General features: G+C 35.2%; 1 protein-coding gene across 1 annotated transcript in view; it reads right to left on the bottom strand.

Annotated features, from left to right (window-relative positions):
* The window catches only part of COLEC12 (collectin subfamily member 12), an 87,375-nt gene that overhangs the window by 14,259 nt on the left and 54,454 nt on the right, over nucleotides 1-18,662 (bottom strand). Inside the window, exons 3-4 of the mRNA XM_034429560.3 lie at nucleotides 4,619-4,741; nucleotides 678-776 (exon numbers count right to left, since the gene is read on the bottom strand). Of these exons, the coding sequence (XP_034285451.1) occupies nucleotides 678-776; nucleotides 4,619-4,741 (222 nt within the window). The remainder of the gene's footprint in view (nucleotides 1-677; nucleotides 777-4,618; nucleotides 4,742-18,662) is intronic.

The raw sequence follows: 18,662 nt of genomic DNA, 5'->3' as shown, positions 1-18,662 counted from the left end.
CTGAAAGAAGCAGGAAAGTGATAAACATTCACATTTGTTACTTAGCAGAACAGTTTACTTCATTATAAACAGGAGGATAAGCCAATACATAAACAAATTTATTTGGGGAATTGCTAATGAACATCAGTTTGCATTGGGGAATTCTGAATTAATACAAACTAATTTCTATTTACAAGGCTGGTGGAAGGGTCACCGAAACATAGAAATTAAAGGCATACAAAAAGCATATGAATTCCCTTTTATTGAGAGACCATCAGTAAACCTAGATCAGTATCATCTGTTTTCACTCTCAGAAGCTAACCATGGTCTCAAACAAGAAGAAATCTGTGCTGTTGTATGTTTCTAGAAGGATGAAAACTGTGTTTGCCAATATCCCAATCACCCAAGAGATTCATCTTAGCTTCAATAGATTTAACACATACTTAGGTGGTTTTATAGTGAGTAAATGCATAATTTGTATATGCATTTATTCAGTATGGCACTGTATAAAGTGTAAGATCCAGAATTTGAAAGTTTAAAGATGAACCATTAACAAATTAAACTAATCTTTTAGAGAATCTATTACCAGCTACTGAAAAAAAATTACTACTGGTTCCAATTTTAGTATGTTGATGACTCCTATGACAAAGGCATAATAATTTCACCATTTACTTAATCAGTTTATTCATATTAATTACCCAGTTTCTTTAAATCACTCTTCACTTCTAAAAGCTTCTCACTGCATCGTTGGCGTGAATCTTCCATGTCACCAGAAACATTGTCCATTTTTTCTACAACTAGAACAAAAGAAAACAATTTCTTAGCAGTGATCAATATTGATAAAAGACTGAAAGATGTAATCCAACAATCTATGGAATGAACATTCAGGCTCTCCATTCCCAATTATATGTTAATATATGCCTAAAGAAACCAGAGTAATTTTCCCAGTACTTAAACATAACTATAATGAGATTGTTAATGCTAATAACAATATTAGCAATAACAATATATGTTTATTATGTACTTTTTTAAAAATGATGCTACCAAAATAGCATGCAACAAAATAAAACCATATAATATGGGCCATAAAAATGTTTAAAAGAAACCAAAAAAAACCCTGAACTAGACAGAAATCAAGCAATAGCAAAAAGCAATTATGCTAAATTAAAACTAACAATAAAATAAGGGATACACATTAAAGCCTGTAGAAATACATGCTTATTCATACTTTTAGTGAGATACACAAAGAGGAAATCCAGAAAATTTGATCTAGGAGGACATTATAGGTTTACTCATACCACCTATATGACAGGGACACCTGTCTCTTATGTACTTTCACTGAATCTCTTAAAAATAGAACTGATAGAAAAACCTTGAATACTTAATGTATAGGGAAAGCCTTCAAATTCTGTTATGGAAGGTGGCTGAAGGCAATGCAGATAGTCCTCGATTTATGACCACAAATGAGCCCAACATTTCTGTTGCTAAGTGAGACAGTTATTAAGTGAATTTTGCCTACTTTATGACATTTCTTGCCACAGTCGTTAGGCAAATCACTGCAGTTGTTAAGTAAATAACACGGTTGTTAAGCGAATCTGGCTTCCCCACTGACTTTGCTTGTCAGAAAGGGATCATATAATCCCGGGACACTGCAACCGTCATAAATATGAGTCAGTTGCCAAGCATCTGAATTTTGATCATATGACCATGGGGATGCTGCAATGGTCGTAAGTGCGAAAAATGGTCATAAGTTACTTTTTTCAGTGCTGTGGTAACTTTGAACAGTCACTAAATGAACTGTTGTAAGTGGAGGACTACTTGTACTTGTATTAATGGGACTTTATTGTTTTTCAATTATTCATTAATACAAAACAAAAAATGCTAAATTCCTTGATGCCTTCCAGACAGAAACGTAGAATTGAAATCACATATAATAATATAATAATATGAATAAATACATCACTTGAAATTTGCAGTTATTCTGATGGAGGGAAATCTAATGACATGTGCTGATATTATAATAAAACTAAATGTTGCACATGAAAAGCCTGTTGAAAAATGTTTTTGCCCAGTGGATTCTGTACTTTTTGAGACTCTATGGCTAATCTTAACTGTTTTAATGTCACATTCACTGTGAAACTGGTGGAGCTTTTTTTTTTCCTTTTCTTTTCCTTAGTTGCAAAGTATGAGAATTATCAGGTTTGTTTGGCTTTTCAGATCTCTTTAAAGCATGCTGCTGCCGGCTGCCATCCACAATGGACACAATGGGGCTTGGAGGCTTCCCTCTGGCCCACAGAGGAACGGGTGTTCGCAGGGTACCTGGTTGCAATTGTTAGAAATATTGAATTTTACATCTGACTTTAGTCACAGGCAATTTTTAGAATGAAAGTACACAATACAAAGCGGTTGAATTTAAAAAAAAAAAACTAGACAACTGCATTTGGATGAAGAAGCGATAGAAAAAGGCAAAAAAAAAATCACAACACAATAACTGTAAAGCTGTCTGTTAGGCACACTTAAAACCTCGTTGAATATAGTGCTTTTTGTTTTTATTTAATAAGTCAGAATTTGGCAGTATTGTAGTTTTTGATTTATTACTGGTCTTTTACTGACTGTTCTAAGTTACACTGGACCCCCCACCCACCCAAAACGTACTTATGCCCTGGTTTTGAAATTCTGGTGGCCAGCACCGTCTCTCATAGTCTCATGACCACATTTTGGGTGCTTGAAAATCAGGCTGCAATTATGATATTTGCAGCATACCCCAGTAATGTGACTGCCATTAACAATGTTTTTGATGACTAAATTGATTTTGAACTTAACATCAGCAGCTAGGCTGCTGGTAGCTCAATATTGGAACAAGGACTCTTTGCCTACTATTGAAGAGTGGATATTGAAAGTAACAAACCTACAGAAATGGCGAAAATCTCGGCATACTTGAAGGACCACACGCAAGAAAGATATGTATCGGAATGGAGAAGATGGATTGATTATATTCAAAATAAGTATCAGACAAGAAAATATCAAATAGCTTATGAATGAATGTTAGTATTAGAAGTATTTGGTTATCTGTAGTGGAGTTAAGGTTTCAGTGGGGTAGGTAGTACTTTGAGGATAAGTAGATTAATCTAGTTTATGTTTGATTAAATGAAATACCTTGCATTTTGCTCTGGGAAGTCGGGGGGGAGGGGGGGATGAAGGGGGGGAAAGGGTGGGGGGAACAGGGGGGGAAAATTTTTTTTGTATTTCTTTTTTGTAAAACTTTTCAATAAAAAAAACAACAACAATGTTTTTGATGGAAACCGGCATTTACCTCCAGTTTGTGACAAAAAAAAAACACTCCCCATAGCAAACAATATGTTTGCTTATCGATTGTGGCATTCATTTTATGACCATCATGTTTGATTTATGGCTGCCATGTTCATTTTGTGACTGCTATGTTTGTTTTAAGGACTTTGCAAAAAAGAAAAAAAAGTAACTTTGGTCAGTCATGTGTTTTACGACCATCACAAATTATGACCATAATTGCTGGGCTCAGTTACGGTCGTAAGTCAAGCATTACCCATATAAACAAAACAACAAATTTACAATCAAAAGTCAATCCAGGATAGAAGCCAAATATTAAACAGAAAGTAACTACTGGAAAAAGAGGAATATTTTTTTTACAAAATAATCTAAGAAATTTCAGAGAGCGAATGGGTAGCAGCAGCAGGAGGAGGCTCTGCTCATTCACCTGGACACTTCTGTGCATGCGCAGAAGAGTTGCATGAGTGCACACACGCACACACCCACAAGCGAACCAGTAGCGATGGCTTTTGAAACCCATCCTGACACACACACACAACTTTGCAACCATTGCAAATACATGCCAGTTCCAAGCACCCAAATTTTGATCACGTATCTGTTGATATGCTTCAACAGTCAAAAATACCAAGACCTATCATAAATTACTTTTTCGGTGTCATTTCAAGCAGTAGCTAATAAAATAGTTAAATTGAGGACTATCTGTAATATGGAGAGTACCTGCTAGTATTGGCATTTTGGCCAGAATGCAAACCTTGCTTTTCCATATTTTTTTCAAACTGGGATCTCTAATAAAGAAAGGTAACATGCTGTTTACCTGCATTTCAACAGGTAGGTAATATATGCAGAGTATTGACACATTCAGATTTCCCAATACTATTGATGTTTAAATATTATCCATGTTGTGTGTGTATCCATCCAGTCCTTAAACTGAAATCAATGAATAAGCTACCATATGTTTGAAGTACAGTCAGTGAAATTTAACTGAAATACTGAGCTTTTGTTATATACCCGTTTTCTAAATACAAAAACATTGTGAAAGACTGATGTATGAAATAGATTGATTGAAAAGAGCAACTATCTTTGTTTCTCCTAAACTTTAAGAGTTGCTTACATTTTTATAATTTAACAATCTGAGATTAGTAATCTTACCCTATTTAAGTAATTATTTAGGATGACGAATTAACTGATAGGCTAGCATGGAAAATAATGATTACAATTTGCTTTCATCTGTGATATATTCTGAAATCACACTGATTTAATTAATCAATTACTTTTTTGTGGTCAATTTTTCTTGGACACAGTACACAGCTACTGTTATAGATATGGAACTTACCTTTGTATCCCAAGACGGCTACTGTTATTGCTAGCAAGGCACATAATATATATAAAAGTATGATAGAAAATTTCAGTGCCCAGTTACTTTTACACTTGGTGCATTGTGTTCCTTCTTGAATACCTACAAAATAAAATTAAGAAATATAATTAAATTATATTATATTTAATTAGTTAATATGAAGATTTTTATTTGCAAGTCTGCATAAGGCTAAAACTAAATGTGGTTTATCAATAACCCATAATCAGTTAATGTATTGGTTTGATAAGAGACAGTCATGCATTATATTCAATGTAAATTCAACCAGTTAATCGATCAGTCTATCTATCTATTGATAGACAAATATAGGAATTCATATATAATGTTCAATGTATAAACTGCAAACACATAATTTTATTTATATTTTATGTTTCTAGACTACCCATCTCCCTCAAATATGGACCATGTGTGAGTTTATAGCAGGATTAATGATATAGTCACATATTCTTTTGCATACCAAAAGTTATTCCTCCTAAAAAGGTATGGTAAATTACTATTCTTTACACTGTTTTTAAAATATTGAGGTTCCCAAATGAATAAATACCACACATACTTTTTTTAATTTTATGAATAAGAGTTTTGATTCAAGCAACTAGAAATAAGAAACATGCATGGGTTTACCTAGAATTGTAATTTTCAGAAAAGTTTCTGTTCTACTTAAAACATTCAAACTATAAGTTAACTACTTACCTAACAGTTAAAAGAAATACAGAATTAACCAACCAAAAACATTAGTATTGGACTCTAGAATTGAATATATGCTAATTTGGATGAATTAGGAGCAAACAATAGTAACAACAAAAGAAAAGACAACTGTAAGAAGGACACTTTGTGCCCTGTTGCAATTTATTTGTCCTTCTTATGGTCACATATTGTCTCATTTCTGTTGTTACTTTTGTTTGCTCCTATTAAAATGAAATATGTCAGTCCTGAATCATTTCTGCAAATGTAAATAAAATGAATGGAATGTAAGTGAAACTGGAGTGGGCTTTAGTCTCCAACTGCTTTTGTTAGGAGGCAAAAGCTGTACAGTGAATTTCCCAATATTCATTAGTAGATCAAAAATCCATAAGACTATTCTGTACTCTTGAAATGATCATATTCTAAATTATGCAAAACCAAGTTTAAGCTTAATCGGACTTTTATCTGTTCACATTGGTTTGGTTTGGGTCCTTCCTTATGTAATCTGAGCAGCCAGCTTTAATGATGGGCTGCTTCCAATCCTTTGTCACCAGTTGAACATACCAGAGTGTCCGGGTCATTTCCGGATGCTGCACATTTCTCCCTGCTGACTTAAACAACCCTTAATAAATATCAGATGGGATACAATGAGTCTTCTTTCACTAGACACACTTTTCAGTTTCCTGGCTTCTTATAATGCAAGATCTGTTTTTTCTTTGTCCCTGTTGGAAGACATCTGGCTAAACAGACCGAAGCTTAGTACAAAGGGTGTATCCAGCTGATACACATGTTTTGGGGGACCCCCTTTCTCCAGGAGCCAAGATGGTCACAAAAAAACAAGCTCGAAAGACATCCTCCTGTTACTAGCCTTTGTAGTATTTGTTTTTCTTGGATTACATTCCAATGACTGGGGACTTTGTTCTCAAATGGGGGTCTCCATCTGCAGATTTTTTGGAGGGAAGGGAGACTGCAGATAAACAATTTTACTACTAAGGAATGAATAGTAAGACTTATCAGTAATTCCATAGGATTGAATGTAATCCTATGTCTTTTTTTCTTACTGAATAATTGCTTAGAGTTTTCCACCAAGCTATTTCTTTATTATCTTGGGTGAAAAATCTGTTCCTCTTTTCCATAAAAGAAAAATTGAAGTAAAATTATCCAAAGTACTTTTGAAATGGGACCCATATAGTCTATCTTACTAGAAGTTATTTGAGGCAGCATACAACAATTAAATAAAACAATATAAATACAATAATAAAAACGTTCATTATAAAAATAGGCACTCTTTATTAAAAATTAAAATATGATTAAAAATTTAAAGTATATACAAATGGGTAGATATATCGCAACCATGTGTTAATCATATTAGGGGAGTCACCATAAAATGTCACCAGTTTCCGTCGACTCCCAAATTTGGAGGTATAACCAGGTCTTGAGGGGCTTCCCAAACATTAACAGAAGTGTGTGTGTAGAATATTTCTCAAGATGGGTGCCACGGCAGAGGAAGCCTACTTTCTGGGATCCATCAAATGTTAAGTTCCTCAAAGATGATACCCAAAGCCTGTTCTTGTGACAAATCTAATGGGATGGGTTGATGTAATCAGGGAGATGCGCTCCCTCATATTCTGGTCCCATGCCATGAAAGGCTTTAAAGGTAAAAATCAGTACTTTGAATTGGACCAGAAGCAAATTGGCAGCCAATGCAGCTTTTGTAGGAGGTGTGTGACATGTGCTGTTCTGGGGGTACACATAACTGCCTTTGCCACTGCATTCTGCATCAGTTGAAGCTTCCAGATACTATGCAAGACCACGTCCTGTGGAAAAATCAGGTGGAACAGCAGCTGATGACTTCTTTCTATCGGTCTATGATAGAAAGTGTCCTCACATACTGTATGACACTATGGTACGCTTGTCTAATAGCTGCGGACAGGAAGGCACTACAGAGTGATCAATTTGGCACAAGAAACCATTGGTTGCCACTAGATGACATCGCCAGGTCTCGCTGTTTCAGCAGAGAAAGGAAGATATTTAGGGATGATTCACACCTTGGTCAGTGTCTCTTCGCACTTCTACTATCGGGCAGAAGATATCAAAGTATAGCCAGCCGGACAAACAGGTTTAAAAACATCTACCCATGGGCTGTCAGACTCTTAAACACAATCACGGAAACATATGACTAGTCTTTTTTCCCAATTGTATAGGAATTATTCTTTATACTATTTATGTTGTTTTGTATTTTCTGTTATGGGTTGCACCAGAGAGGTGAAACCAATTTTGTTATATACAGTATATGATGTACAACGACAGTAAAGGCTATACTATTTTACTACAATAGTCCAATCTCTTTTCCAGGTAAGACCCAAATCTAAGAAGTCAGTCTGGCCTTTCCTTTATCAAGGTTGGAAAAGATCATGTCAAGCAAAACACTCACATAATAAACTATAAAACTGAAATAAATAAAATTCTCTTTAGCAGGCAGTGATGCATGCAGCATCAGTTAAATCCAAGAATGATAGCATCTGTAATTAATAAAACTGCTCCATTATCTCTTATCTATTATTTCTTCCACAAAGTAAAATATCTTTTTCTCCTTTATTGGAAAGCTGTAGGTGTGCGATACAGAGCTGCTAATCACAATTTAACTATATGAAACTGTTTAAATTATGCTTAAATTTCCTATAAAATGTGAATTATCTAATCCATTATAAAAAAATAGCAACAAATCATTGTAAGTAAAGATTTTTTCTATGGTTACATCTTTATAACTGCTCTATCAACATTCTATTTTTTCCAAAGATTTGAAAAGGTTAATTGTTTTAATTGGTTAGCCAAAAGTGGTTCAGAGACCTTTTGTTTCTATAAATAGTCTCCTACCTTCTGCCAGTATCTATACTACATAAGAATACTTTAGAGTTATTATAAAATAAACAAATTAGGGTGTTTTCCTAATTTTGGACATGCAAAGAAACAGGGCTTTAAGCACAGATGACACCACTAGATGTCAGCCATGAACACTAAAATAAAATGGCTGAAAATCTTGTAATTGTTGGCCAGAAAGTGACCAACAATTACAAGTTTTTTGTGTTGCATGAGATCCTCTGAGATTGCAGTAGTTTAATTTTTTTCACTTTTTAAATTAGCACCCATTACATCATAACAAACTTTTATTATGATCAAAGACCAGCATAAACCCATATGAGGCAAGGGGTGAAATACTCTTGGTTTGGACCGGATTGCCTGATCCAGTAGCGATGCCCCCCCCTCCCCATGCCCAGCTGAGCCACGTGATCATTAGAGGCTTTTTTTTTAATTTTTAACAGCATTTTTTTCAGCTGAAGAGGTGGTAGAAAAAATGCTTTTAAAAGGTAAAATAAAAGAGTCCCTGACGATCACAGCTGAGCAACGCGCCACAGCTGATCACCCCCCCCCCACGCGCACTCTTCTCTTACCACATGCCTCTTTTGGCATGCACTCCGTGTGCACACCTCACATTTAGTACATGGTGCGCACTGCGCATGCGCAGCCAGCAAACTGGTAGTAAACCGGTTCAGATTTCACCATTGATATGAAGCAAAATAATGCATTGCTGTCCATTACCTAAAAAGCTTGATAATTTCTGCTAAAAATTAAATTTCAGGCTGCAATAAATTCAAATATTTATCTTTGAAACAACTTTGAAATAATGCTTCTACTGAACATCTAAGATATTTTTAAGACATTATTTTCACAAACTCTTAAACCCTTAAATACCTTGCAGCCTTAATTTTTAAACTAATCCGCTCCTTCCTGCACCTATTGTAATTTTCCAAATTAAATGAGGCTCTATTCAAAGTTTAAAAGTTTAAAAGATAGAAGATTTCACTTAAAAGCATTCACAGTAATACTGAGCTGTGATGTGGTAGACAGAGGAACTTTCAGATGAGATCATCATCATGAAATATGAAGTCATATGTTATCTAAAAATCTGAGAAAGACAGAGAGAAATCTTTTATGAAATTGTCTACGGTTTAGAGCATGAAGAGTAGACTTTCTATTTTGTAGAGATTCTGCTAAAACCAGAGGAAAAAAACCACACACTATTAAGAGCTCCTTAGCAAAAAGTTAACTACTATAGAACCTTCCTGGAGTTGGGCAGTTAATAACTGTGAATGAATGAATGAATGAATGAATGAATGAATGAATGAATGAATGAATGAATTTCCTGCACAGCATAGCTATCTAGCTTTCTGAATTTCTATAGGATATGTGAAAGTATTAGTTCAATTTTTCCCTTCAAAGAAAAGAGAAATATCTCTCACAGAATTGTGAAGTCATCAGTTACATGTCTTCATTAATCCCTTCTTTAGTATTAGACATAATAAAGAATCCACAAAGGCCTCCATTATTCTCAACAAAGGGTTTCAACAAAGGAAATATTTTTGATTGCATGCAATGTACACAAAACAAGTAAAGATTGTCTTTAACAGAGTGCAGCTCCTGGTGACTGTTAAGGAAACAGCCAAGCATTTTTCTTGGCAATTGTGTGGAAGCTTGCCATTGCTTTCTTCAGGATATTTTTTTTCCAACTCCAATCTAGCCAACAAGCTTTTTCATAAAGAGGTAAAGAATCCTCATTATCCAGCTTGATCATAATCTTTATAACACAATCACTTGGTTTATGGTTTTGTTTTTGCTCACTGCAGGCTCAGGGATTCCGAATGAATTGTTAAAAATCCTAATTACACACTTCAACAGCCATGGGCATGTAATTAAATGGAACAATGTCATACTGTGATTAACAACAAAATACAATATTTTAACTGACAAGAAAAAGAAGATAATTGCAAAAAGGGAAAATAAATACACACATGCAAACCTAACAAGAACTTTTCCCCTGTAGTATTAGGAACTGAAGAATGCTTTTGGTTCATTTTCTGGCAATTTTTTTCAGCAATATATCTGGCCACAAAAATGGACTAAGATTCTTTAATTGCTGGAGCTTATTTTCTTCCTTGTCTTCTACTTGCTGCCTTGTAAACTGTTAAAAATAAGTCATTACAAGCAAAACCACAGTAAAGAAGCAGAGGGAGGGAAAATAGACTTAAATACCCAACAATAGCAAATTCACACATCTTCCCAGTACATATAGAAAAAGGTAGGTTTTTAAGAGAAAGTTTAAAAGGTAAGCTTTGCTATATCAGCCTTTTTATTAAAAAATACCAATATTATGTTAAAAAGCAAACTTCATTAATTGAATCAACGGAATCCACAGGATAGGACTAAACATGTCACAATGATACAATTAAAATTCTGTCCATTTTTAAAGCACATCACACACACCATACAGACACAAAAACAATTGGCAGACTTTGATTGCAGCCCTGCAGCTGTCATACTGACTTTTTTTTAACACATCCTGCAAATAATCTTGTAATGAGAGATGTAGGGATGGAACCAAATACTTTTTCGTCCCTGTGCTTGCTTTTGCCAAACATTACTGTTCCTCTGTAACTGTAATGTTCGAAACATGTTTATGAGCAGCCCTCTTTATAATACACCACCAGAGTATAATGTAGTGGCAGCTCAAAACACCTGGATAGCTCTGACCTGCTTCTATTTTCTATTGAAAGACACAGGAGAAAGAAATACATCTATTAGATTGCAGCTTTCACCTGAGAAGCTAAGACAAACTGTAAGCTAACAAGTACACCTGGCACCTACTTTCCGGGCCCTTTTTGGCCAGAATGGGACAATACCCACAGCCAACTCACCTCGTTTAATTTGTCACAGCCAATTTGCCATGGCCAACTCACCACAGCTAATTTACTGCGAAACAACTTGACATGGCCAACTCACCACGGAAAAACTCGCTGCGGGACTATTTAAAAATTCAATTTCATTATTTAAAATAGTTTTAAACATATTTTAATTTTTGTCATTCACATTTCATTTTGTTCCTTTTTTGGCACCCCTTCTTTAATGATTCTATTCCACTATTTCTTCAATACTAACTCTTGTCCCGCAGCCAATTTTCCCGTGGCAAGTTGGTCATGGTGAGTTGGCTATGACGAGTTGTCATAGACCTATTTTTGGTATCATCCAGAGTCCTTCAGTCCCTTTACTATGTGCTATATTTTATGCCCCCATGTAGCTTAACACTGCATGGTGGTTAAGGAAGCCAAGTGGCACTGGGGCAACCAGGTTCTAGTCCAACTCAATCATAGAAATTCACTGGTGGCTTTGGGCTAGTTGCTTTCTCTTTCAGCTGGTCTTATCATATAGCATTGTTGTGGGGATAAATGGTAAGAGGAAGCACTATGGACACTGCCCTGAGTTCCTGAACAAAACTAGGATATACATTTAACAAAGAAATATCACAAAAGCCTTTTGGAGTATTTCTTGTTTTGCTATTTTAGGTGCCTGTTTTAATGACTAACCTTAGTTTTTATTATATTTATTTATTATCTAGTTATTGGCACTCCCAACTTGAATAAAACAATTAATATATTAATATATTGTTGTGTAAATTTCCTTTAATCCAAAGATCTAGAATTTATCCCCTAAAGAGCATTAGAGATTTCTGAAAAACCAAATACTTGTTCTACTTTATAATCATGCACTTAAAAGAGTTGTTTTCAAAGTACTTAAATATTTCATGATGAATAATACATTTTGACAGATTTAAATTATGTTTACTTAGACTGATTGTATTAAGTTGTTGGCTTTTTTAAACTAAAATCTTATTCACACCATAAACATATGAACATTTTGCTTAGAAACAGAAATATAAACATACGTTGCTATTTGCCCAAAGTACTGTTGAATACTAGATATGTTTAACTCATTTGATTCAAACAAATGGCTACTGCACAGCTGTCAGAAATGGTGCATCAAGCATGGCCACATAACACAATATATTATGCACCTTTTCTTCATCCACATTTCATTATGCTTACCCTGGCATTTTATATTTTTCAGTTCTCTCAGAACTGGTGTGGACTTTTCCAAATAACAAGTCAACCTACTATGACCCATAAAAAGTCAACCTTTGTGACTTTACCTCTAATTAATTGACATTCTAAACCCACGATTGCGAACCTATGCCACGCGTACCAGAGGTGGCACGCAGAGCCCTCTCTGTGGGCATGCACACCATCACCAGCTGCTCTTGTGGTTTCTGGCACACGAGTGCTGGTAACCGGAAGACCAGCTGGCCAGTGCGCAGGCGCACGCTGGCCACCTGGTCTTTGGGTTTCCAGTGCTCCAGCATGCATGAAGACCAGCTGGCATGCGCGCACCAGATACCCAAATACCAGGTAGCTGGCGTGCACATGTGCTTCAGTCAGGTGGTCTTTGAGTTTCCGGTGTTCTGGTTGCCCCGCATGCTCGCACCCATGCACACACATTCTGGTTTGGGCACTCGGTGCCAAAAAAGTTCACCATCACTGTTCTAAACATAGAGGGAAATGTTCACTAGTCACCTAAAATTCTTTCTCTCATTTAATTTAATATTTCAATTTTGAGGCTGTGTGACTCCACAGTGATTCTGGGTGGCTCACAATTAAAAGAGAATTAATAGGAACACACATCTATCAAAGAAAGAGAGTATAAGAAAATTACCCGTGTTTTTTTGCCCTTGTCATATAAATTTAGATACATCATTTTGCCATTGTTTAAATGGTAAATGTGTTGCCAAAACAAGTATTGTCTGAAACAAAGCACCATTCTTGACAAAACATTCATTTTTATCCAGAAAATCTCCCCAACAGTGGCATTTTTAATTTCTCTCATCTTTACATGTGTTTCTTTAATTTCACTCCATGTCTTAAAAGAATCAGTGGAACAACTTGCCTCCAGAAGTTTTGAATTCTCCAACACTGGAAGTTTTTAAGAAGAGATTGGACAACCATTTGTCTGAAATGGCATAGGGTTTCCTGCTTGAGGAGTGGGTTGGACTAGAAGATCTCCAAGGTCCCTTCCAATTCTGTTATTCTATTCTATTCTATTCTATTCTATTCTATTCTATTCTATTCTATTCTATTCTATTCTATTCTATTCTATTCTATTCTATTTATTTATTTAGAAATAATCTGCAATTCATATTTATCATACTACCAACATATTTTATTTTTTTCTCAATCTTAAAATTCGATTTTTCTATTAGTTTTAACTTCTAGTTTCCTATTTTTAGTTAACAACTTTGCCCTCTGATTATTACCGGTAATATTAAAACCTGCTAATATACCAAAGTCCTTTCATTTTCCATTAATGCTTCAACTCCCTCTAGTGGATCTTCTAATATCAATACCAAATCTTTGACAAATGTCCTTAATTTATAAGAACATTAATGCAGCTTGTTTTTCATTATTTTCCAAGTATTCTGGAATATTCTAATTCCAGATAAAATATTTCTAATATTATCTTACTGCTGTAGTTTAGGCAAAAATCCACACTGACCTTCATGAGTAAATCCTGTAAAATTATTTTAATTATTTTAAACCTTTCAGCATAGTAAACATAGAAAACAGTAAACAGTTTATAATAATAGTAAACAGTTTATAATCATTATTCAAGAATGATATGGGTTGATGGTTTCTTGTTAAAATAAAATCTTGTCCCTCTTTAGCATTAATGTTATATTATCAGGAATCTCTCTATTCTGCAAAACCATATTCATCATTTGTTGTAAAGGTTTTTAAACCTCATCTTCAAAACATTTATAATAAGATGCAGCAAACCGTCTAGGCCAGGCTCCTTTTCAATTTTAGTCTTTTGGATCGCTGCACACAGCTCCCTTATTATTATAGTTCCATTCAAAATTTGTCTCTGATTGTCTGTAGACTGTAGTAAATTCTATTTGTGCAAGTATTTATCCACTTTTTTCTGAAGAAGCTTCTTTACATCTGTATAAAGTAGTATAATATTGATGAAATGTTTTTCACATATTCACATTATCTACTATTACGGTGTGCCCTTCTTGTACCTTTAATATCATTTCTTTTCTTTTTCTTTTTGAAACTTATATGACAATCATCTCCTTAATTTATTTGCAAATTCAAAATTACTTTGTTTTGTAGAGTTCCGTGATGGCGAACCTCTCTGTGGGCACACGCACCGTCGCCCCAGCTCAGCTCTAAGTGGCGTTTCTTTTGTGAGCTTCTGTTTCCCTGCAAACAGCAAAACAGAAGCTCATGAAAGAAAAAGATCTCACCTCTAGCAGAACTGCTGGTGTTGGGATGCCCAGCCTCCCGTCAGCCAGTTGGTCTTCGGCTCCCTGCTGTGCATGTTTGCACATGTGCATGCATCTTTATGCATACTCGCACATGCTTGTGCATGCACACGTGCCTTGCAGTTTGGGCACGCATGGGCATGCACGCACAGTTTGGGCACTCGGTTCACCATCACTAGTATAGTTAATAGTCATCTGTCTCACTGTAAATATACATAATTGTCATCCCTGGAGTTGAATTTTTCTTCCCCTTTTTTTTTGTCTCATCCAAAATCATGACGAGCTTTTCAATTTAATTTCATTTTAAATCTATCATCAAAAAAAAGAAGTTTTCAAATTTTATTTATCTATTTAAAATACTGGAATGGCTGCCAATCTTAAACATAATTGTGGGCAGCTCACACATTGCCCCTCAAGAGTTAATATCTGGAAATCTAGAAAATTGTCATGTGATCAAAGTCCTTTTCACACTATGTGTATTGCAATACCACTTGAAGTATAATAATTTTAAATGTGAATATATAAATAAAAATAGGTCCATATTGGAGCAATTATAAAAATAACATTCCCTCCAAATTCCACTCAACAATTGGCTGTTATATTGACAGAGTTAAAACTCCAATTAATCTTTGCCAATAAAACCATTTAATAATTTCAATGACCATAGCTTGGAGCACACATATCATCCCAGTACTGGGTATATTTAGCTGGATGTCTCAAATTCAATATCAGGGGAAAAGATGACTGGCCATCGATTGCTTAACAGTCACTTTTGCCATGTACAAAAGGCTATGGCAGAAGGAACTCTGCTTTTGGCTGCCTAACCCTGCTAATACTGCCTGGAACCCTCACTGTATTTCAGACATCAGTACATTAGAGAGGGTCCAGAGATATTTTACTAGAAGAGTACTCAAATCCTCTGCTCAAAATAAAATTCCCTATTCCACCAGGCTTGAAATTTTAGGCCTGGATAGCCTTGAACTATGTCATCTACGTTCTGACCTAAGCTTAGTACACAAGATTATTTCCCATAACATCCTACCTGTTAATGAGTACTTTAACTTCAACCATAATAACACAAGGGCTATCAATAGATTCAAACTCAATGTAATTCGCTCTAATCTTGATTGTAGGAATTATGACTTCTGCAATAGAGTAGTAAATGTCTGGAACACTCTACCTGATCCTGTTGTTAGTTTCTCTAACCCCATACCTTTTATCTTAAACTGTCTACCGTGGACCTTTCATGTTTCTTAAGAGGTCCCTAAGGGGGTGTGTATAAGCACACCAGCGTACCTACCGCCCCTGTCCTACTGTTCCCATTTATATGTACTCATTTTATATGTTTATGGCTATGTTTTGCTTATTTATATACTTTTATTTGTGCCAAATAAAATTTCGGATTTCGGAACCAGTGAAATCTGGGGGCTGGGCAGGGGACAGAATGTATCTTCCCTCAGTGTGGAAGGGATTGCCACTCTCGAATTGGATCTTTTTAGTCACACTAGATGCTGTTTTAGGACCTCTTTTCAGAGCACGATACCATAGTCTCTTGAGACTGAAGGATGCCAATGACAATGTGCCAATTTGTTTTCATGTGTCCATGTCTATGTCTGTACTCTTACTTGTTTCCTTATACTTGTTGACAAATAAGTAAATAAATAAATAAAATAATAAACCCCAGATGCTTGTGAATCCTCACTTACTGAATGGCAGAAGAAGATCTGGAATCACTACCCCCCTCCCTTCCTCTCACAAATGTTATTTAAAGGCATAAGAATTCATAAGCTGCAACTCATTTCATCAGATGCATAGAGTGGCTTGAGCAATGTAAAATGTATTAGTTGTGAATGAAAGATGATGGATGGATGGATGGATGGATGGACAGAGAGATGGACAGATGGATAGATAGACACACAGATAGACACAGACAGACAATGTATGAAACTTTTTGTTTTGTTCCTTTTGGTTTATTATTTTAAACACAATAACAATTATTTTTAAAAAATAAAAATAAAATGTATTACTTGGAAAAGTGCCATGAAACTTCTATTTTAGGAGAGAAGGGTTACCATAAAGTATCACATCTCTTCTACAACATCAGCTTTTCAAAAAATTATCTTCTCACTGGGAGGAGACTGGTTGAAAAGCAATCTCAGGAGAAGGTGGAAGGAAAAAAAATCAAAATTGATCATATTTCTGGATCAGTGGTGGGTTGCCCCTGGTTCGCACTGGTTCTTTAGAACTGGTAGTAAAACTGCCGGGAGACTCCACCCACCAACCCTGATGTCATGCATGCGCAGAAGAGCGTGCGCACGGTCCCGTTGCGAACCAGTAGTAAGATAAGTAGAACCCACCCCTGTTCTGGATGTTATCGGTTTTATTGACTAATATTTATTATATTGTTGAATATTATATTTCATGTACTTCAGATGTAATTGGGGTTTTTAATCTCACACTAGAAATTATTGGGTGAACTTTCTGACCACATTTATTTTTCATAGTGTTTTTTGCCTAACCATACCAAACTTTTGGATTATAGAACAATGCAAACAGGTTGCAAACCAGCATTTTCCTTATTAGTACACAATGAGTACTGGTTTCATATTGCAGCAAGACATACAGTGCTTGCTTAGAGGTTAAAATACACTTTCTAGTAAATCCTCTCTAGCACTGCAGAATCACACACAATTTCTTTTCTACTTCATAGAGTATAAACAAACTCTTGTCTGCAGGTAGAAAAGAGATGCTACTTTGCATCTAGGATCAATTTTGAGAGTCAGTTTACAGCCATAAAAAAAGGTTTTGGGAATTGATTTCCTAATATGGTTTACTTGGTAGGGTTGACAACATGCTGTTAAAGAATTGTGGCATTAAATCTTTTATATAAATGATTCTTAGAGTGTAATTGACAGGTTGACAGATCACTGGTGGTCTCTAAGAATCTACCAAGAGTCCACTATAGATCTCCACAGGTGTGGGCTAGAGTCCACTTACCACCTCATTCCCTGTCTCCCTGGTTGGCAAGAATGAATAGGTACCAATCACAAATGATAATAAAAGTAGCAACATCAATATTAACATTAAGTATATTGATAGATGAACAGGTTTCAAATGGAGATATTGACTGAATTTGCAGGTATTGTGCAACATGGAAGATATTTGTACACAAACTCATAAAAAAGGAAATGTGACGATTATGCAAAAATAGAATTTATCAAGTTGGGAGATCTCCACTTTTCCCTAGCCCCTTATTACTTAAGATATTCTTGACCAGCAAATTTATGCTAAGAGTTTTTATTATATGCCAATTATATAAAATAATTGACGCAGTCCAAAATAATTATCAAATAATAATTTAGTGAAGTTTAATTAGACAGCCTCTGCATTGTCTGAATATTTATTTAGTGGTCCCCATGTCAGAAAATAAGAGAAAGACGGGGGGAAGGGGGGGAGAGAGAGAGAAGTTCCAATTTATAGGATGTTAATTAACAGTATTTTGTGAGACAACATGGAACAAATGCAGTAAAAAATCTTTGGTCTGCATAACTGTTTTATGTGAAATTACAAACAAATGTTTAGAAAGTTTGAGATGATAATGGAAAGGAATTTCTGCCTTTTAAAATATACTGAATTATGGAATTTAATTCCTCTTGGTAGTTTACATATAAAGTTAAAATCTCTAATAGATAGTGAAGAACCAACTTTTTACATGAAATAAAATGCCCTTTCAAAATTTTATGAGATTGCATAAAAGCAAACTCATATTTATCAGTTTTTTGAACTGTATAGTTTTAGGAAAAGGGAGATATTTTTTCTTGAATATGCTCCCTTTATCCTAATGGCTACCTAAATACCAAAAACAGTTATAACTGGAATTATACCATGCCTACTCAAATCAGACCCAACTACTGCACTTTCTTACCTCTTTTTTCTTTTCTTTTTTTGAATAGCACACTTCACATCTGCTTGTTATCAGTAGCTATCTCACAGCATGCTTCTGAATCATTTTGCAAATTCAAACCATATGCTAAGCCTGCTGAGGAATTAGCCATGACTGGGCTATTTACAGGACCTCTATGACCTGAAACAACACCAGATGAAGCAGGAAAA

This window comes from Pantherophis guttatus, chromosome 3, assembly GCF_059756535.1.
Source record: "Pantherophis guttatus breed Tessera chromosome 3, ASM5975653v1, whole genome shotgun sequence".
Lineage (NCBI taxonomy): Eukaryota > Metazoa > Chordata > Lepidosauria > Squamata > Colubridae > Pantherophis > Pantherophis guttatus.
Note: the sequence above shows the minus strand (reverse complement) of the source record. Positions and strands in the feature narration are given on the sequence as shown.